The sequence below is a fragment of the Heloderma suspectum genome, chromosome 2, assembly GCF_057233095.1.
Source record: "Heloderma suspectum isolate Gila_16-S chromosome 2, 16-S_ref, whole genome shotgun sequence".
NCBI classification, from domain to species: Eukaryota; Metazoa; Chordata; class Lepidosauria; order Squamata; family Helodermatidae; genus Heloderma; species Heloderma suspectum.
The window spans coordinates 62461951-62484475 of NC_139459.1; the positions used below are offsets into that span (position 1 = coordinate 62461951).

A 22525-nucleotide genomic window follows, 5' to 3' on the forward strand; every position below is an offset into this window, starting at 1 on the left:
ACCCCATTTCAGATGGGGACTGAGGCCAAGAGATTGTGGTTGCCTAAAACCATCGTATGAATTCGTGACTAGTGACATTCAAGTGAGAGACATCCTTGTAGCATTCTGTTTAAAGGTCAGAGATTATTCCCATGGTCATGGAGGTGACTTAAAGGCTCTGGTCTGTATGTGTGCTTGCAGCTGCTGTTATTGCTTGCCAACTAAGAAACCGTAAATCAAACCCATAAGAGCCTTTTTGATCCAAAAAAGCCAGAACTACCAGTATGGGCAACTTGACACTTGACCAGATTAGTACCACTTTGGAAAGCTGCCTTGGAACATGTCTAAAATTGTAGAGTCATATTTATGAAAAAGTGGCAGCCTGATATTCTCAATGTACCAACAGATGGTCAACTACAGATCCTTTTTGTGCCAGAAAACACCTTCAGCTGAATATACACATTCACTGGAGAAATAAAAGCACCAACACTCAACATGCCAGCATACTCAGATGGTCACCCAAATATGGACATAGGAAGAGTACATAATTTATCAGCCACCAAGACAGATAACCAGAGGACCCAATAATGTACAATCTGATATACTGAGGTATGAACAACCCAAATTCCAGAAGTTAGGAGATGTGGTCTGGAAATTTTATCTATGGTTGGAAAGTGTGTGTGTGTGTGTGTGTGTTTGCACACACATGCACGTGATGTAAAATCAGGGCCTCCTAAAACATATTCAGTCATTCCAATATTGTATTTTACACTGCCTCCTTTTCTACATCTGCCTGCACTCACTGCTGCTATGTACTTGATATTTCCCAAGCATCTTAGTTACTGGGCTGTCTGAGCTTACTGAATTTGGTTCAGTTTTGTAGTCGGTGGCAGGATCCAGCCACTTCTGATACCATGTATTATTAACAGAGCTCTGAGAGAGCCAACTTTTCCAAGTGCTTAATTACAACTAACTCAAAAATTCTACTTTCCTACCAGGGCCAGCCCAAGACATTTTGCTGCCTGAACCACAGAAGCAAATAGTACCATAGTCCCACCCAAGCTAACCTGCATAATACTCAAAGCCAGGCAGGTTATTTTGGCACATGAGGCATAAAATCCCGCAAGCACCTCCCCCCATACCTGGCAGTAAAAGTACAGTATTAAATTACGGTGCAATCCTACGCATGTTTATGCAAATTCCTACATCTCCCAGTATCCCTCCAGCCACGCTGTCTGGGGCTTGGTGGGAATTGTAGGCTTTTTTCTGTCTGAAGATGCATAGGATTGCACCCTTAAAGAACTAACAATCTGCTGCCTGATTGTGAGGGCTGCCTCACTCTGCCTAACGGTATGACTGGCCCTGCTTCCTTATGACAGAAGGTTAACCCTTTCTACTAGATTAGGTGCAGCACTAATTAAACTGAAGCAGCAGCAGCAATGCCATATGCACTGGCTTATATCTAATTAAAGAGACAAAAGTCACAAGGGAGAAAGAATGTGAGGAAACTTTTGCTAAATATTGAATCTAAGAAAAAAAGTTAAGCAGAAAGGAAAGCCAACAGAGAAAATAAAAAGGAGGAAGTAGTGAGAGTTTCCCATTTGCAGGGATTCCTTGAACCCTGTCAACTATTCAGATCCGCAGTTTCACCATGGCTTTTGAAGAGAATGGGGGAAAGAGGTAAATATCATCAATACTCACTTTTGGATCAGGGATATGCAGCCTATATATAAGAGCTTGAGGAATGGAAAACACAAGAGTCATGTTACCAGAGTCACCTTCAACAGTAGCTACTAATGATTGTGCATGATTTTAAGCACTTTATAAATGATAAATAAAAGTAACTTTGAAACCATTAGGGAGGAAATGACACTTAAGCTATATGCATTAAACAAGATCTTAAATTTTAGTACACACAGGATAGAAAAGTAACTGTCCCTTTAAAATAGTGCTTAGCATGCACTGTTCAATATAGAAATAGTGATACCAACCTTTTAATTCAAGTAGCCATCAAAAGATTACTCAGATTAAAATGCCTCAGATTTAAATGCCCCCAAAGTTAGGCAACAAAAAGTTAAAGCAGATAACTAACTGTTGCCCCAAGATTAGATGAGACATTTGCACTCATAAATATCCCTCCAGCTAAACAGAAGGGTAGACCTTTGGGAGAGTGGAGAACAGACTCCACAATAGACTACTGCTGACATCCAAACATACAGCATTGAGCACATAGACAGGATCCATGATGTGGGATATTTTTTCTGCAAGGAACAGTTTCTTAAACCTTCAAGGCTGTAATGCATGGATGAAAAACATTTCCACACCTTGTTAGGTAGTTAGTGTCCAATGCTGTGAAGAAAAACACATTTGAGAACTTGTTTGAAGATGTTTTAGTTCTGACAATACACAACAACATTAACAAGCAGAATATACTCACAGTTGGGGCTGTGGCTATCATGCCAAATAATATCCTGGCCTTCAGAATGAAAAATGTTACATAACCTGCTAAGTTATCAGCTTTCGTTTTTCTATTTAATGTATCAGTTATGAACTTTAAGATGCACTACTGAAAACATCTAGAAGTTAAAACAAATCTTCTCTCAGTATAGCCTAGCCAGCGACTACGTAGTTAACTTCTAGCCATTTCAACAATAAATAAAAATAGACCACAGGTGGCTAGCACTATTGACATTTATACTCTGAATGAGCATTGTTTTGTCACGCAATAAGCCTATTAATAAACTGCTGACAAGATATTTCTGATTTAGAAACCCTTTGAAATCTGGACATTTACTGTAGAAAGCCTTTTCAAATATCAGCTTTAAATAAATGCTTTCGAAAAGGCAATTAACAAAGAATGGAGTCAAATCAAGTGACTGTTAATGAATCTTAAAATAGGGAAGTGATAAAGCAGCCTTCCCCAAGCATTCCTGACCATTGGCCATGCTGGCTGGGGCTAATGGAAGTTAAAGTCCAAAAGATCTAGAGGGTACCAGTTTGGGGAAGGCTGTGTTGCTACCTTAAAACAGGGAAATGAGTCCTGTGTGGAGATGCCAGGGATTGAATCTGGAACTTTCTGCATGCAAGAATCCCAGGGTCAATCCTGGCATCTCCACATATCACTGGGAAAGCCTCCTGTCTGTAATCTTGGGGAGCCACTGCCAGTCAGTATGGACCAGGGGCAGGCACATCTTACATTTTGAAATGTGTCCAGGAGTACCACCAAAATTTGCTGTTGGGCAGCTGGCTGGCTACACCTTATTCCTCTTCCTCCCCGCCCCCACTCACTATTTCTTCCTCCACTTCCCCCTTGCTATTGCCCCCCCACTTATGACCCCCTTCTTCCTCCTCCTCCCTGCTCACTAGCTGTTCCTCCTCTTCCCACCCCATTCATTACCCCCCATTCTTCTTCCTTTTCTTCCTCCCTGCCCAGGTCCTGCCACACTAACCTTACCTCCCAGTCTGCGGGAGCATAGCAGGAGGGAAGGGAAGGGAAGGGAAGGGAAGGGAAGGGAAGGGAAGGGGGCAGCAACAACACAGTAGAAAGAAAGGCAAGATGGTGGGAAGGAGGCAAGACTGTGGCAGGGAAAGGAAAGGCAGCAGTGGGGGGAGAAAGGAAGGAAAGGGCGGCACATGCACACAGCAGCAGCAGAGGGGGCGGGGAAATGGTGAGGCAAAGAAAGGAAACGCTCCCTCAGTGGCTGTGCCAGGTGTGGGGGAAGTTAGTGTCTGGGGGCCACAACAGGGCTGAAAAAAGGCAGTGGTGGAGGGTAGAGGGTGAAGGAAAGGCGGCGGGAAGGAAGGGTCTGGGATCCAACGGAAGCACTTGGGGGTTTGGGGGGGTGACAGTTTGCCCATGGGCACCGCATTGCCAACCCCTAGTATAGACAGTACTGAGCTAGATAGATCAATGGTTGGATCCAGTATAAAGGTAACTTCCTATGCTCCTATCCCACAAAAGGGTATCATGACCAACCTTGTTTTAAAGCACTATCATTCAAACTGAAAATCTACCTCTTAAAATTTAGTTTATATATACATTTCTTGCTAAGCTGCAACACCCAATGGGAGGCATTTTCAGAGACTACATCATTCCAAGGGTTTCCCTATAATAAATCTTCGCCTCCCACAAACACATTTAAAGCTTGAGACAACAATCTATTCAATATCTGCTAAAAAGTGTGGTGTATGCTTAAAAAATCCTCTTTCACAATCCCATACAATGGGATTTTTCAAGAAATTTAGCACATACAACATTTTGTACATTTCTGGAATTGCATGTCCTCTAAATGACCACACCTGAGTTTCAAGTAAAAATCTCTAATACATTCCAAAAAAAATTACTATGAATCACCAGTCCAGGAATTCTGCACAGCTTGCTGCACTCAGCAGCCAGAGTAATTACTACAGATCTGCCTATGCTCCAACATCTAACACTGTCAAGATGCATTTCACCAGAAATTCTATGGCAGCAAGTGTAAGTTGCAAAGCCATGACTGTAGCTAACTCACTCATACTTAATCCAATAAAAAATGCATGCAATATTTATTTTGTTTTATATAAGGAAAGAGCCTGGTGATCTTTTCATTGAAAACTATACCACACGTTCCCCCTGCTAATCTCAATACAAGAAGATGGAGAAGTAGTTTAAATGCAAACGTTTAGACATACAGAAGATAAGAACTTAAAGTGCAAGCTGCCAGTAGGAGTGGCAATAGGAGTGGAGGTGGGGAGAGAGCTCTCTATTCTGGACACTCCAAGGCTAACCTATAAGTTAATTAAGAGCATGTTTCCTCAGCCTTGATGCTCCATGATGAAATTTGGAAATGTAACCTGGTTATAACAGTGTTTTCTTTAGGCATAAGAGCACCGCACAGTCCTTATATGTGCTTGCTTTCCACTCTCAATGTCAGAGTAAAATCTTTTAAAAACAAATGAACACTGAACTGGCTACATAGAACTATGTATCATTACCGAAATATTGCCACAGATGATTAAAACTTGTAGAGTTAATCAAAAATAAGGTCCAGTAAAAATGGTCCCAAAGGGGAAACAGTATTGATAGAGAAAATTAATCTTTACTTCTTCCTTATGAAGGGTCAAAGATTATGGGATATTGTATAAGTAATAGAGTGGATTTATGCTAGTAGTCAAGTAAATTGGTTTTGGTTTCATGCTGGAGATCTAACCAATTGCCACAATGAAAGTTGGGAAAGGATTTAGTTCAGCAGGCCAGAATAAATTTAAGAGAGGGGAAAGGAAAAGTCTTCCTCATTCGAGCCACCACAGTGTGTGCCTTCCTCCCCCACCCACCCAGTTTTGCCATTGTACTGGACACACATCTTATGTGGCACACAAGGGCCACAAGCAAGAAATCTGGATGATGCAATGTATCAGCATGTTTTAAGTTTACAGGTTCTTTCTCACACTGCAGGCATTTGGCCTAGGTTAATTTTCATTGCTTCTATCTCCACTTTGCATTGACACACTTGCAACTTCCTAAAAGTGACTTAAGGAGAATCTAGCTCTTGGCAACTGCATTTTGTTCTAAGGACCACTGGGACAGCACAGTGGATAATACACCAAGTAGTCAGAGCAACCCTAAAGAGTAACTAATCTGCCAGAGAATCCTTTACACTTTTGAAAGTGTCAGATAACTCTTCTGTAGGACATGAACTCCTGGATTGATGCAATATGCTCCCTTATACTGCTATAACAATTTTTCCACCCTAGGAAGCAAGTTTAAAGGGACTTGCATATCCTACATAATGGTATGGGCATCTTCTAAATAAGATCCAATACAAAGTTTTAAAAATCACTGCTTCAAATATTGTAATTCACCACCCTTTGCAGAGTGTCACAGTTAACAACCCTACTTTCAACCAGATGAATTCATGTAGACATCTTTAATAATGAAAATGAAAGCTATTAATTTCAACGGAATAATGCCCAGAGGCATAATACACAGTGCAGCCAACAAAAAAACAAAGATTAAAAACCAAAAATATTTACAGTAGTTTGGGCACATGGAGTTTTAGCAGTGTGTTATTGTTAAGTGCCAACTAAATAGAACCCTAGCTGCAATACACCATTATAACTGGACTGTTTTATGAAATAATAATATGACCAGAATAGGAATATGTCCTATGTGCAGGAATTTGTTCTAGTGCCATGGTAGCATTCTTGCTTAAAGCACATGTTTTATAGAACTGCAGCTATTACTCCCTCTAATAGCAACCGCAAATGACTAAGTGCAAAAGCAACTGAGCTAAAACAGAGCCTCTGAGAAACAAGATGGAGGTATCAGCATGCTCAGGAAAAACCTGATTGCAGAAGTACAAAAAACCCCAAACCCCAAACCACCAGCTGTTCAGAAACCTAAAGGGAAAACAGCCCAATGACAACTGACCATGCTCAATAGCCACAGAATTCTGAATATCAGTTCGAAAAGAAAAATGGGAAATGGACTGGGAGGGTGGGGAGTGGAATGCACTGCTTGAACTCCTTATTGCAGGGATGGGAAGCCTTGAAATGTACACGATCTAGTTTGCATTTTACTAGAACTCTGCGATCCACCAGACGGAGCCTGGTGCAAAGGACACACACTTCGAATTAAAGAATTCTGAGCCAGGAGTTTGTTTTGAGTATCAGAACTGAACAGACCTCACAGTCGTTCCACACAAAAATCAGGCTCTATTTACCCCAAGCTTTCTTAACATTAGCAGTATTATTTAGGGAAGGGAGATCATTTTGTGGCTGCTATTGTTAAATCATTTGGAGTCAGCAATGCTTGCCAATTTAGCACAAATCATCCAGAGATCACCAGTAAATTTAGATCTACCTTCTGCTTATAGTACCATAGAGGAGGCAAGGCTAGCTGTCAGGAACCCTAAGCAGGAAGTGAGAATACACTGCAACATATTTGTTGCAAGTCCTACTCATATAATTATAATTCCCTTTTATTCATCTTCACAAAATTCACAAAAGATCTGGCTCATCAATTTAAGCTGACCAATCTAATGAGAACAAGGAATGAACAATGTTTCACACTGTAAAACTTAACACCTTCTAATAATCACCATGATTTCTATACCACTTTTCAGGTTATGATTCTACTCACCTAGGTTATAATTCTTCTGAACCCAACAACAAACCATGGGTTCAACCTTTGGGTTGTTTGTCCCTCAACAACCCAGAGTTCTAGGTTTGGATGTCACAACGAACAACCCAGGAATGGGGTATTCCTGGGCTGTTTTGTAAGCAGAAAGAAAAGCCAAAGCAGCAAGCAGTCACAAGACAGCACATTCACTTGCTCCCAACTAAACATAGGTTAATTCACCCATGAATCGCTGTTACATTCAAACTGGGTCACTCAGTATGTATTGCATTTAATTTCCTTGTGACCTGTTTTCAATTATTTCCCAACCACTATATATACTGTATATAAACCTGAAACTCTCTATAATACTCCATGCAACTGAGGAAGTCCACAAAAGCTTTTGCCAGAATAAATGTGTTAGTCTTTGAGGTGCCACAAAACTTTCCTTTTTTATATAGAAGGCATAGTTTTGTTGTAGGCCCACCTGCATTCCACACAAGGCTCCCAGTAGCAGAGGCCTGAGGGTAGGCTCACATTCATGCTGTTTGTGAGCCACCTAATTAGCATAATTACTCTCGCCTGGCACAGGTTGTTGTGATGTCTAAACCTGGGTAGGACTGAATCGCCCCTACAGTGGGCATTGAACTCTTAATTTTGAGGTGCCAAGATAGTGATAAATCAGATTCAGTGGTTTACTTACAAGGAGATACTTTATTGAGTAACTTACAGCACACAAGTGTACCCAATGGTTGGATCAGACAGCTTCTCTGAACCAAAAGCCATGGGGCACAATGGGTCTTATACCATACATGTTAACAATAGGCAGCATAACAGCAGCAAGCACCCCCTAGCGTGCATTCCCAGCATGGACTAACAGCACTAGGTTCTCAGCACAGCCACCTGTAGCTTTAAGGGAAACAAACTCTGCTTCTCAGGCACATCAGACACTCTCTTCATTAGCAAGGAATGTTCTTGGAGCTGCTTCTCACCCTTTCGACTCATCTGGCTACATCAAGAGGCCAGTTAAGGAAAACAGCAGCCATCTGACCAAAGGCAGAGAGCATTATGGATCAAAGCCACTCTAAAACTCCTAATACTTTGGTTCAGGCCTGGGGCCTTACAAGGACAAACCACCCTGAAACCCTAAAACAAGCCACAGTTTTCAAGGTGGTTTGGAAACCACCCCAGCCACCCCCCATCGCTGGGTTCAGATGTCATGACAACCAACACCTGAAGAACGTAATTATGCTAATTAGGCAGCTCATGACCACATGCATGGGGAGGAAAAATAAGCCATGATGGCTTATTTTCCCTCCCTGATAGTGCAAATCTGGTCTATATTCAGGGTTGGTTGTGTCAAGGCTTATTTGTGGATAAAAAACCCCTGAGTTTATTATTTGTTGGTGTATTGGTAAACAATTACAATAATTGGCTTCATGGAATCAAACTTGAGATGTTTTGTACTTATACAAACCAAAGCTTTGAGGACAGTGTCCTCATCATGAGGGATATGTCATTTGCAGTGGCTTTCTTGGTGCAGGGCCCTGGATTTTGGCCCCAAGGTGCAGCCTCAGAGGCACCACTGATTCTACGCCATCTCATAAAGAAGGTTTCCTGGTGTCGTGTGCGGTGGTCCAAAGCTTATTCTGAGGCATCACACCCACTCCCCCGGTTCCTTATTTCTAATTGTGGCTAGCTAAATAATGTTTGTCTCCCCAAAACACTTAAGACTGGAAAGAATGCACCTCAAAAGGGATGATCTTCAAGATGTGATAAAGGAAGGAGGAGCCCCAAACTAATTTTGGGGTGCAGAGCCATATAAACTTCTGGCCCTTTATTAGAGCTGCTCTTTAAGCTCTGTTAAATAAGAACCTGGGAACTTGCAACAAAGTTCAGCATTGCTAAAGTCTCAGGGTGCCTGGACAAAACCAAGGGAACAGGTTGTTTTTAGTTTGATGAGAGCTTTTGCTAATAGCTCCATCCCCATGCTAGCCAGGCTCCACCTGTGAAAGCTCACTAGCCTCCAAATGAAAGTAAATATGTTTCATCTGTGACATTACAGAATTTATTACAGAAAGTAGTTTCTTAATGTTCTCTCATTCTTTTTCCTTCCTTTTGCCAATGCCATCCTCAACTACAAAACGATTTCCTGAATATACCAGAAACTTCCCTTTCTCTTCAAAATGTTCTTCAATGGCAACCAAAATAGTTTCTCCTCTGTTGTATATCTCCGGTATCGATTACCCCCTTTTGTCTTGGCAAATTTAGCCTCTTCACCTAGCTTGCCAGAATCAGTTGTCCCTTATCTGTGGCTAGGTCTACCAAGGATTTCTGTTATTTTCATTTCCAAATAAATATGCTATCTGGTATACAAAACGGGATCCCACAGAGGATCAAGGTCATGTGTAATTAGTTCAATGAGTCATAGGTTACCAAATAAGTAGAGCTGTCAAGTGACTAAAGAAATCTTACGTTGAGTAATCAGCAAAAACTCATGTATTTACATTTGTGTATTGATAAACACATTAATTCTGAACCAAGAAGCATACTTTATTTTTGGCTGATGCAGCAGCATACTTCATAGCAGGCATCTTATATGTATAAGAATGTGGGCAGTATGCCTGTTATGATGGTGCTTGCCATCTGCAGTTCATAAGGGGGGAGAGAGAGAATATCTATCTATCTACTCAATTAAGCAGCAACACTCTTTTAGCATATTGTAGTGTAGTTTTTAATCAATTTGTCTAACTGATCAATTAACATTATAGCCCTAATAAGGATAGTATATATTTAGCAAGTTTTTAAAAAATACTTCCTTAATTCAGTCCCATCCACCGTATAGGTGAAGGACATAGTTTAGTGGCAGAGCACATGCTTTGCGTGCAGAATATTCCAGGTTCAATCCCCAGTTAATAACAGATCAGGAAGCAGGTGATCTGAAAGACCTCTGCCTGAGATATTGGAGAGACACTGTAAGTCAGAGTAGATAATTCTGGGCTAGATAAGACAAGATGTCTGACCTGGTATAAGGCTGCTTCCTATGTTCTGACCCTGATTTCTTTTTCAGATTCTGAACTGCCTTTTTTACTTGCCAAATATTTGTTAGAATTCCATTATGTTCTTACATGAGAACTCCTCTGTGAATTCCATTACATGGCTATAAGAGGTAGAATTCAACCAAAATTAATTAAAAACGACAGAGTTAAACACATGCGTAAACATGTCTCCCACTGTAAATTGATTGAACTTATAAGTGCCTAGTTCGGGCTGGATTGTGCACAGAGATTTTAAGTATGCAGAGTATTAAGTATTCAGAATATCAGAATTGTGCACAGAGAATTTAAGTATTTCAACTGTTCATTGAGATTAAAATACCATATTGTTAGCCAGTTGATTTAAAATACCCTCTCCCAGAGCAGAAGCAAAATATCTTATTTGACTGAAACCCAACCCCATAGTAGCAGGTAATAGTATACTAATTATTATCTACCCACTGACCTTCCAATAGTCCTTCCCTTAACCCATCCTAAGCATGTTTACTTTGAAATCCTGTTTATTATAAAGGAACCTACTTCCACCAAGTCAATGTGGTTAAGACTGAAACTTTTGTTTAGATCGGGGGTAGCCAACCTTTTTGGACCCGGGGGCACATTTGGCAATTGGAGAAAATGTCCTGGGCACCACCACAACATGGATGTACTGCAGATGAAAGCATTGGCCTGCGGGAACCTGACATCTTCATTTCCTAAGAACGACTGAGCCCCACATCTGGCCCAGAGGCATCATGGGGGGAAATATGGGAGCTGCTAGAGGCCCTCTCTTTGCTTTGAAGCAAATCCACCTGCCAGTAAGAAATTATATTTAAAAAAAACTTGGAGGGATAAGGCATCTCAGTAGGTGCCAAGAAAGGTGTCTGAGGGAGCACTGGTGCCCATGGGCACTACATTTCGATTCAGAAGTACACACACACATTCACAACTTCTGAAGGTATGTTAAAATATCCAGAAAAATGGAATACTACACAACTCAGCTTGCTAAGGAGGGGGAGCCACTATACTGTTAAAATGCACAATCCCCAGCCCTTACATGAGAATATTCCAGGTGATAACACGATACATATTAGTTATATACAGAACACAAAAAGCTCCCTGTCTTTAATCTAGTGGTTGAATGGCAGGTTGTCAGTTTCAAGACTACATCTTCATTTCAAATGAGCTAGAACATTTACTTGCAATGAAATGAGTGTTCGAGAGAAAGCCATTTATAGCTGTAACATTTTGTATGCAACACTCCACCACGTTGACAAGGATCCCTAAAGAACATCCTGAAAAACTCCATTCTGTTCAAAAGGATTGTTTCATAATCCTTTTTCCAGTGCTGGCAATCCGCCTGCTCTAAATAGGTTGAGCTAGTAGGAATTACCGCAAGTGCAACGTGAAACTAGCGTTTGCTAGCGCAACCCAGGAACTACCCAAAACTGCCACCTGTGGAATGAGACAGGTCAGCAGAGCTAGTTTTGACTACTTTGTGGTTGCTTCCCATTGCACGAGCTGTCACTGCTGCTACTGCAGCATTGGATACTGCTCAGAGTGCTTCTGTCTTACTAAAATTGCTGTACTCAAAACAGACCAATCACGTACTCTGAGCTTTTATGTATTTAAAATCTTGGTAAGTTCTCTCACTCCAAAGTCAATTGCCCCTCAATTATGTCTCTCCCTCTGCTTAAATCAGGTAGAATGGCTGCAGGTAGACACTGTTCTTGGATATGAGGAACTAAATGGTAATTGGTCCCAATCAGGCATCTCATTCTCTTGCTACAGAACCCACATTTTTAATTGAATACAGCCATCAACATTGACTCTACCCACCTCTTTGCAAGCCAAGATACAACAAAGGGCTATTAGAAACTGCAATTTTATTTTGAAGTGAAATTTAAAATACAGGCAACAAAAAAGACCACCACATAACAAGATTGTTAGATAAGGGGGAAAAGGAAATTCATTGATTACAAGGGCTTTTTTAACCACCTCCTCTGTAGTGTGAAAACCAGTAACTGCTTTGGTAGAGGCCTTCCCCTTGTAGGGAAGGTCCAAAAAACATCCTCTGCCGAAGTCGCTGCTTTGTGGGGTAAAGCTGGGTAAAGTTAAGGGTGCTTCCCACAAGGATTTTATGTTGCTATCGCCCTGCCTCACTCACAGAATTTTAACGGGGGTGGGGGCGGTCCAGGCAATGTCTTCCACTTGTACCCCTGTTGTGTTTTCCTACTCCTTCCTCCATCTTTTTCTTACCACAGAAAATCAGTTAAGGAAAAAGACAGTATTGCTGCACAATGTCTTCCAGTTGATTAAGAGCCCTCCATCTATATCTGTCACGTCTATGGAACTTAAGCTGCATCTTATTAAGCAGAAACTTGTATTTGGTTTCTACTGGACTCCACAATGTCTTTTACTAAGGGATTGTCTAATTCGGCTAATTGCTGGTGGTGCAATGGAGCTAATGCTTCTTTTAAGCCTGTGTTTTGGCCCAGTAGTTGCCCCTTTGGGGGAGGAGGTCATTATATGGATAAATTCTGTACTGGAACACCCCTTAACATTTACTGATGTACAAGCTCTTTTAAATTATCTACCTGCTTCCTGGAAATTAACACATGGTCACAACAAATGGATTCTCTGCACCCTTCTGACAGCTAAAAGACTGACATTACAACACTGGAAGGCTGAACGCTCACCTCCTATAATGCCTTACAATGCTTTCAACACTGTTTCGAGCAGGTAATGTGAACGGATACTTATTTAGATATTTGGTCTGCTTTTATTGAAGTTTATGTATAGTTCTTAGAAATCTGTATTTTCATAGATAGATTTTATATGTATGCATTGAAATTGATATATTCAAATCTATGTAGCCACATTTTTCTTTTGCTGAAAATTTACAATAAAAAATTAATGTGAAAAAAGAGCCTTCTGTCTAGAAGCACTCTAGGTGTAGGTGGTGGAGACTCCTTGGGCTTGCAGACTCTTGCAGGGGTCAAAGAGAGCCTTGCTAGGCCACCATTTTCCTAAGCACTCTAGAAAACAGGACTGTCATGTTGGGGAAAAACTTTGCTTCATTGCTTCCAAGGCACTCCTGAAGATTACTTTGTAGCAGCAGAGGGCAACCTCTGGCCCAGAGGGTTGCTTATCCCATCTGCAGAGAGTTGGGCACTTTCTGTAGGCCCCACCCCCATACTGGGTAGAGAAATTCCTATGTTATCACCAATCTCTGATCAGAGATAACAAGGGGAATCAGAGATTGGAGATAACAAAGGGATCCCTCTGCACTCAGCTGGGGGTTGCAGGAGCCCCAGTCCTGCAAGCCCCAGCCAGGTCCCTTCCCATGCCTTTTTCTGTGCCTCTTCCTGCATGGAAAAAGAAAAAGCAACAAAAAACTGGGAGGGGTGGACTTGATTACATCAAAGGAGAACTGCTGCCTTGGCTGTGGGGAATCCAATCCCCAGACCAAAATAGGTTGTATACCCCTGCAACAGCTTCAAGCTAGCATACAAGATTAATTCCCATCAAACACTGAGCCACACTGAAGTACCCCATTTTCTCCTCTCAGGAACCAAACTGAAAACCCAGATGTAAGCAAAGTGCCTACCAAAATGCTGGTACATGGGTAGGTAGGGAGCATGCATTTCAAGAGCAACTTTGAGAAATTTGCCTTTCTTCATATGCCAAGATTACAACTATCTCCAAGTCAGCTCTCAGTTTACATTCTTACCTTAGTACATAACCATCTGAGAGCACACACGGCTAGGAATGTGAAAGCTTAAAAGTGGTCCAGACAGGAACTACCTCAGAGTCTAGTGTAAACCGCTCCGAGCTTCCCACAAAAAGAGTTGGCCTGGAGTACAATAAAATCAAAATATTCAAAATACTTCCACTATACAATAGGCAAAGAGCTAATTCAATGCTGCACCCCCCTTTTTTTAAAGGATACCTACAAGAACAAAAGGAGCATACTAAAAAGCTTTGGGGGCTGAAGCTTCTATGTCATTGGACTTATACCATTCAGGGGATGAGGAGTTGGCATGATGAGCTACAAATTTCTCATCTCCCAAGCTGTACAATTTCAAAGGCTAACAAGGGAGATTCAGAGGATGTATATTTTCAGTTTTACAACCTGAAGACTGTAAAGGAAGCTTCCAGAAATATTACTACCAACTGAGTTATCCAAGTGATATTCTGTTCCCAATGTATGTTATTTCCTTGTTTGTTGCCCCATTTTCAATGCCTAGATCAAATTACTGAATTTTGTCACATTTCAGATGTTAAACCAAGTTAGTTCTTTCTGCACTGCATGCATTTCAAGCACAGGAAATGCATGCAATGTGGATCAAGAGGAGAAAGTAGAGAGGTCCTCTTCCCCACCCCACCGGGTTGTATCCAATGTTAGTCTAACTTAAGTCCCATTCATTTCAGTCAGTCTACTCTAAGTAGGACTAACATTGGATACAACCCAGTGTTAGCAGCCAAGGGCATTTGATTTGTAGGGCTGTTGGACTAGAACCTTATTTTTGTAAATCTACTGAAGCTCAGAAAAATTACACTGTATATAGGCAACAACTATAAACACTTCAGCTTCTCTCTCACTTTTTTATTTTAGAGATTTCAGTAGCCTGCTACTTGAAATTCAACTCCCATTGTTTTGACAGTGCCCTACAAAGCCTCCAACACACAAAGACACGCAAGGAGTTTATGTATTCAGCTATCAAATTATCTCCAGAAAAATGTGCACAGATGCAGCTACTATAATTGATTTTTGTAACCACACAGGCATTACGAGTAAACAAAAGCAGTAATAAATTATGCTCGAGAGAACAGCAAAAGTGGATTCCAAAAGACAGACTGTGCGACTAATGCCATTTGTTTAGAACTGTATCCTTTTTCAGAGCATAAAGACATCAAGGCAGGTGTACAAAGGAGATTTCTCTTTTCACTCTTTCAAGCCCTCCACCCCACAGGCTATTTCTTATGTTCAATGTAATGAAATTCAGCTTTTCCATATAAAAACATACCATTATGTCGCTTGTCTTTGGTATCATGCTTCCATGTCAAGCTAAATTAAGTACACACAGAAAAACCAAAGTGATGTCTGTTCGTTGAAAAATATTTTATCTTTAATCATGTGCTTCTAATGTGAATGGAAAAAAACCTATGAAGAGAAATGTATATGTACAGATCCAGAAATAAACTTGGTTCCGGATCAGCAATATAAATAACATGACATAGCAGAGTAAAATATGCAATCTTACACACACTTGCCTGGAAGCATGTGCCCTTAAAATAAATGGAGCTTACTTCCAAGTCAATGTGCTAATAATTAGAGCATGAGTAATGATGCCTTTCAATTGCCACCTGAAGCCTTCCAACTGTCCCCACTAGAGTCCTGTTGACATCAAGAAATATGTCATTCAGATGTATAGTCTAGGTCTGAAAGGAAAGATCTCTGAAGTTCAGGTTATCCAAGGGTGCCCACAGATTTTTAGTGTTAGTTGTGCATATACAGATAATGCACTTAATTGCTGCAGCACTATGTATGACAAGTTGATGGAACAAACAGCATTGCCTCAGCTTCAAAATATTAATGCCACAAGTTATTACTTTGCACAACATACTAAGTATACTAGAAAAATACATCAGCTAGGAAGATTATATGCCCTCAGTGTCTGACATAAATCTCACAGGAAGCATGAATGAAATACATTACCTGGGCAGAAATAGCATTTGTTCTCTGTGTGTGTCCTGTGTGGGCCATTGCTCCTTTATTCACAGTTAGACATAAAACTTACTCAGAGTGTATGTGTTAACACATACTCTGACATCATATAGGTTGATTGGCCAATGGGAATTCCTGAATGCTACAGCCATTACAAGTATTCTAAAGTCTTATCTTCAATATTTATCTCCTACTACTAAATGTATATGCACACACTACCTGCATAACATTAAGCACACACATCACTTCATTGCCAAGGCCACAGTTCCCAGTATTCAGAATTGCTCTTCTGCCAGTCAAAGAGAAGACCCGGTTGTACGTTCTGATACATACATAAGAGCCATGCTGGATCAGACTTGATCTAGTCAAGCATTCTGTCCCACAGGGATCAACCAGTTGCCTGAGGGAAGCTCATGAGCAGCACGTGAGCACGAATGGTTCTCTCCCCAGCAACTAGTATTGAGAAGCATACTGTATCCTATGTCCGAGGTCATATATAGTTATCATGACTAGAAACATAGGAAGCTGCCTTATACTGAATCAGACCATTGGCCCATCTAGCCCAGTATTGTCAAAACTGACTGCAGCAGCTCTGCAAGGTTTTTGGCAGGAATTTTCCAGCCCTATCTGAAGATGCCAGGGAGTTAATCTTTCGCCTGCAGAGCATGTGCTCTGCCACTGAGCTACAGCCTGCCACCCCCACGCCCATGAAAGTAATCTCCATGAACTTGCTCAAACCACCTTATTGTAACCAAGCCCTAAATAGTCTTTCCAGCATTAAAGAATACCTAAACCAAAATCCCTACCCATCCTTCTTTTCACAAAGGAAAACATTGCCAGTCGGTGTCTTGATGGAAGTACCACAGATTTACACAAGCAAGCAGAATTTCACTCCTATCTTTCTCTTTTAAGGGGCAGATGGGTGGGGGGGGGGGAGAAAAAGCTGATTATCAGGCAAGCCAGCTTGACTTAACTTGTCTTCTTGCGCCCGCTCCTGCAACACCCTTTACAACAAAGTGCACTCTTTGATAAGATTGAGATATAATGGGTGGAGCAAAAACCATCGTTCATCTAGATGAATAAAACAACAAGTAGAACCTTATAGCTCTTACCAAAACGGGACACACACACACACTTCTGAGACCTACTCTTTCCAGCCTTGTATGGTTATGTAAAACAAAGCTACCTGCATAACGGTAAGTACAGAGATATTGGTTCATGGCTAAAGCCAACGTTTCTGGTGTTCAAAAGTGCGCTAGAAGCCACTGGCTTACACACGGGGGGAGGGTGCAGCCGCGATCAATAAGAATAATACTTCGTTTCACGCTCTTCCTGCCTCTCCCTTCACTGTCTCGTTTAAACGGTTTCGCGCGCGCGTTCACACAGATTGGCCCACGAAGTGACAGCTCCACTTTAACCCTTTCCTGACCAGCCCACAGAGCGAAGTAAAGCTGCCAGACCCAAATTCTCTCTCTCGGCGTCCCAAACAAACAGAACTAAGCTAAGGGCCAAAGAGACACCTCCGGTCCACGCAAGCGCCGGGGAGTAAGACATCCGCCTTGCCGCCACGCTGCAAGCAACTCCCTCCACGGTTTTGGGGGCAGGACGAGGACTCACCGCCGGGCTGCCGCTCCCCTCCGTTCCTTTGGCTTTGGCCTTGCCCCTGGCGGGCGACTCCTGCAGCAGCTGCTCCAAGCAGGCGGTGCCCGGCAGCGAGGAGCTCTTCTGATGGGACAGGCGCGCCTCAGGTCGGTGCTGCGGCGGCGGCTCCTCCCCCGTCTGCGCTTCGGGGGGCTCATCCCCGCCTCTCTTGTCCGCTCTGGCCGAGGCAGCCGGGGGCAGCGGCGAGGAGCAGGCCGAGGAGGAGGCCGAGGAAGCGGGCGTGTCGTCGGGCCGCCGGCTTGGCTGCTGCCCCTTGCCCTGCGCGTGGCGGTGATGGTGGAGGAGGTGCTCCCGCAAGCGGCGCAGAGCCGAGCCGGCCTCGGCGCTCACGGCCTCCAGGGGCTCCGCCGAGGAGCAGCACAAGTTGGGCTGCGAGGACGAGATGATTCGGTCCAGCACGTGCTTCCTGCGCCTGAAGCCGCTCCATTTGGCGCCGCCGCCGCCGCCTGGCAAGTCCCCCTTGCCCGCCTGCTCCGCGGCCCGAGCACGAGGAAGGGACGGCGAGGTCTCCGCACTGCGGCGCCCGGCTCCTGCTTTGCCGCTACCCTTGCTCTTGCTACCCAGCTGCAGGTTTCTCCACAGCCGGGCCTGGAAGGAGGACGCCGGGTCCAGCTCGCCGGGCTTGTCCGGGGCCGCCTGTATCTCCGGGGCGGGCTCCTTGCCTGGCTCCATCTTCTCCTGCCCGCCTCCTTCCTCTCTTTTCCGCCGAAGCTTCCACAGAGGACGCCACCACCGGCGACTACTGCTGCGCGGGCGGCAGCAACGGCAGCAGCAGAGCCCGGTGGAACCCGGTGGCTTCAATCCAGTCCGGCCGAGAGAACAGACTGAACTTGCTGTCTAGCACCGCAGGAGGCAGCTACATCAGCACGCCGGCTGGCTGGCTGGCGCTTCTCAGGCTCCGTGTGCCTGCCGGGAGGCGGCGGGTTGAGCAGCAGCAGCAGCAGACGTCGTGTTGGGGAATTGTAGCCAGCGAGAAATGCGCCACCTAAGTTCTTGCCTCTCTCGCGCGCCCGCCCTCGCCTTCCCTTCTGCCGAGGTCGTCGGCTCGCTCGCCCCTACTGGCCGCGCAACCTTGCGCCGGGGGTGGTTAGAGGCGGGCTGATGACAAGCACGTGCGCGCCGTGAAGCAGGTCCGCAAATAAGTGCGCGGGGGGGGGGGAGGCCTTTGATGGGCCCGCGGCGGCATCAAGAGGAGCAGTTTGCGTGCGGAGCCCAGCCGTACTCGAGGTGGAACGGTCGAGGGGTTCCGGGACTGGGATCGCGGGAACTTGAGCGGTTTGCAGGAGCTTCGCTTGCCCACATCAGAAGGCTGCATGCAAGAAGGCTCAGCTCGTATTAGCAAGGCCATGGTAGAGCTGGAGTGGTGAAAGTTGGGCTTGAAATCGTCTCTTGGCTTTTTCTGTTGCTCACTTGTCACTCTCATTGGCCTACACCCTACAAACTCCACTGGAGGTAGAGGACATCGCTCAGGATGTACTGTAGAATGCGATCAGGTGTTGGGCAAGAAACATTTGCCCATCTCAGAGCATGCTGGCTGGAACCAGGCAAGCTGAAACTACCTTTGATGAAGTAGCTGAGCTAACTCTGACCCCTGGCATTAAAGCAAGGCCTGGTAGTGCACTGCGTAGCATGTCAGGAGACACACATCACACATTTTTTGGTAGCGTAGCCAACAAAGAATGGCCTTCTATTCCACATTTTAAATAAAGCGGTAGGCTGGGGAAGCCTGGGTTCAAATATCCACTCTGCCATGAAACTCACTGGGTGATCTTGGAACAGTCATTAACAATGCAATCATATGCCGTTTGCTTGGAAGTAGGTCACTATTTTCAACGGGGCTTACTCCCAGGTAAGTGTGTATAGGATTGCAGTCTAAATCTCTTAGCCTAACCTACCTCACAGGGTTGTTGTGAGGAACCATGGATGGTGTCCTGAGGACCTCTGAAGAAGGGTAAAATAAACATGTCATAAATAAATCCATAGTGTTGCTGCTTCTCACAACACACATGTTGAGAATTTGTTCTGAAAGTAGATCTTAAGGACTTCCATGATATGTATAACAAAACAAATGCTTCTCCCAAAAGTGGTGGAGGGAGAAGGGGATCCCTGGAAATCAGACAGAACCACCTTCCTAACCCTCTGTGTAGCATATGGGGGGGCGGGAGGGAAGTCTGCTTCCACCAGCCCAGTTGCACCTGTGCCTAAACCTGCCTCCAACCTGTGATTCCTGTCCTCACCTGATCCATTTCAGCATCAGCCTTTGGGTATTAATTCAGTCTTTAAAGAACCCTATGTTATTATACAGCTTGCAGTTAAGTGTTATCCAGCAGCAGGGAAAAATATTGGCGGGGCAAATCCAGACTCTCATAGTGTTGTTAGGTCAAGGTCAACCATTGCACAGGAAGGAAAATTCTTCTCCCATCACAGTGCTGGAATGATCAAGGATCTTAAGGGCACAATCCTACGTGTGTTTAGACAGAAAAAGTCATACAACTCTCAGCTTTCCCAATGCTGGGAGCTGTAGGACTTTTTGTTCATTTAAACATACATAGAATTGCATACTAAAAGAGATTCAAGAGGAAGCCACTGGCCTGTGTGTAAACCAGCCCTTAAAAGTACAGGCGCTCTCAGTGTTTGAACCTAGTTGTCTATATGAAAGCTGGTTGCAGTGGAAAAAGCAGAGCTCACTTGCTGGTTCAGCAACTGCAGTTCCAGCCATCTCAGTGCAGCCAGTGGTGTTTTTTGGGGGGCGGGGATGCAAAGGAGAGTCAAGTTCATTTTTCAGGCAGCACTTTTGTCACAACCAAAGCCTTGTTTCTTAACCCTGCCAGTAGAAGTGGGTTATACAATTCCCAAATGGCTTATCTAATGTTACATCATATTGTTCTGTCCTCACCTCAGCTACAATCATGTTTATGAACAATGAGTCATAATATGAAAAGAAAGACTTTATCATCAACTTGTAGATCTCTGCTTCTATTGGGATTATACTCATATTTTCAAGGAGGTAGGGAAGCAACAGATGCTCAGCGTTTTTATTTAGTCTAAAAAGGCATTTTTCTGTTTATAGCAGCACAAATGGCACATTTCTGTGGAATGAAAAAGATAACCAGTCCTGGATGTCCAACCTGTTCCATGTGATTGCCTTGAGCTGCTGTGATGCAAAGCTACTTATTTCCAGTTCTTCTCCAGCTGTCTTAACAAACCCGGACAGGGTTTGTTTGCTCAGAATAAAAGCTGGGATTTTTACAAATGGGGCCTACCATTCTCAGGGAAAGGATCAGGAATTCCAGGCATGCATCTTCATGTAAATCTCATTTGACTGAAAGCCCTGGAACAGCTTACTTTTCAGCTTGTCTAGGAGCTCTTGATTCACATTCCATGCCTCCAGCAATGCATTCACATAATATGCTCTTTCTAACCAAAACAGCAAATCCCTGAAAGCAATCCCTATTAAGAGGAAATCCCACAGCCTTTCCCAACATGGCACCTTCCAGATGTGTTTGGACTGCAACCCCCCTCATTCTCAGCCAGCATGGCCAATGGGACTGATGGGAGTTGCAGTCCACACACATTTAGAGGGCACCAAGTTGGGGAAGGCTCAACTAAGAAAACAGCTTTCTGCACCTCCAAGAACCTGCCTGCTGTCAGTATGAAACACCACCTCAATTAGTGGGGATGGAAATTCAGAGTTGGTATATAGAACATATTCTTCCTGAGGTCATTTTAACTTAATCTTTTGAAGCATGGCTTATTATTTGAAAATCCAGCTCATCCTTCCAACAGTGAGTTTTCTGCAATTTCATGCTGAATGACAAAAATGAAAAGCAGTACTAGAACAATAAAAGCGTCAAAGCACAGGTTCAGCATCCCAAAGGCAGAAGGTAAAATTCACTCTATGATTAGTTGTAGGATCAGGTGACTGTGGAAATCAAACTGTCCTGTCACTTGGTGAGACAGCCAGAGAATGAGCCAGTAAAAAATATTTGCTGATCAAAAAGTCTCCCCAGCATACAAAGGAAACATTAAAAAAAATTCCCATAACTCTAGAAAGATAGCAGGTTGGATCCAGGATCTGCCTTCCACAAGAGGAAGGGCTCTGTTTGTCTCCACCTGATTTTGGGGGATCACACACACACTACAGCTCACCCCTTTCAGCAGGGCCTCTTGACTCTCTGTGTAGCATTTTTAGGGGGCTGGGAGGGCTGCTATGGAAAGGAGGGGTGAGGAAGTCCACTTCTGCCAGTGCAGCTGCTCACCGTTAAATCTGGATCCAGCAACTAGCATGCAGATGGAGCTACCAAGGGCTCAGGAGCTACAAACCAGGTCAGGGCCCTGGTGGAGCCTGAGCGCAGTTTTACTTCCATCTGCCTCCAATGCTGGAGCACATTGTGTGCTGCTACGGTGGCTCAGCAGGCACAATTGGAAGAATGTTGGCCTTGGCCTTGCAAGTCACCAGGATATTTCCTGTTAGGCAGCAAGCCTATGCATACTTACCTGGTTGATTCACAAATACACATTACATAGCTTGAAGGACATTTGATTCCATGACTAGCATTTGAATGTGTCAATCACCTCCTTAGAAAAGAAGAAAGGCTTATTTTACAGTTACTGAGTGACAAACATGTAAGTGTAAGCGTTAATTCACCCTGAGCTGTATATAGCTCTTGCTGCAATCTCTTGACAAGCAATTTGTCAAGAGGAAGATGGAGAAAAACATGCCTGCTTGAAGACAATGAGGAAGCTAGCTGGGAGCTCTGAAGCAAGGTAGGAGGCTTATGTTTTATATCAGTCTTCCCCAACCTGGTGCCCTCCAGAAGTGTTGCACTACAACTCCCATAAGTGGCTGGAGAGTTATGGGAGTTGTAGTCCAACACATCAGGAGGGCACCAGGTTGGGGAAGACTGTGTTATGCTGTTGTGGGAACAAAAACTAGGGCCATCAGCTGATTAAAGAATATATATTCAATGTATAAATTTTATTTGCTGATTTATCACATAAATTTGTATGCAAATAACACCATGG

At 43.6% G+C, this 22525-nt stretch overlaps 2 protein-coding genes across 13 annotated transcripts in view; one reads left to right on the top strand and one right to left on the bottom strand.

Moving 5' to 3' along the window:
• MCTP1 (multiple C2 and transmembrane domain containing 1) overlaps positions 1–18172 on the bottom strand; it is a 273863-nt gene extending 255691 nt beyond the window's left edge. For all 12 annotated transcript variants that reach the window (XR_014787670.1, XR_014787671.1, XR_014787672.1 and 9 more), the window contains exon 1: positions 17456–18172. Coding sequence is in view for 9 of the 12 variants with exons in the window: in XM_084833774.1 (XP_084689900.1) it covers positions 17456–18172 (717 nt within the window). In the remaining 3 variants the exon portion in view is untranslated. The remainder of the gene's footprint in view (positions 1–17455) is intronic.
• Positions 18173–19493: 1321 nt separating this feature from the next.
• Positions 19494–22525, top strand: part of FAM81B (family with sequence similarity 81 member B) — a 75874-nt gene continuing 72842 nt past the window's right edge. The window contains exon 1 of the mRNA XM_084833784.1: positions 19494–22267. The gene's annotated coding sequence lies outside the window, so the exon portion shown is untranslated. The remainder of the gene's footprint in view (positions 22268–22525) is intronic.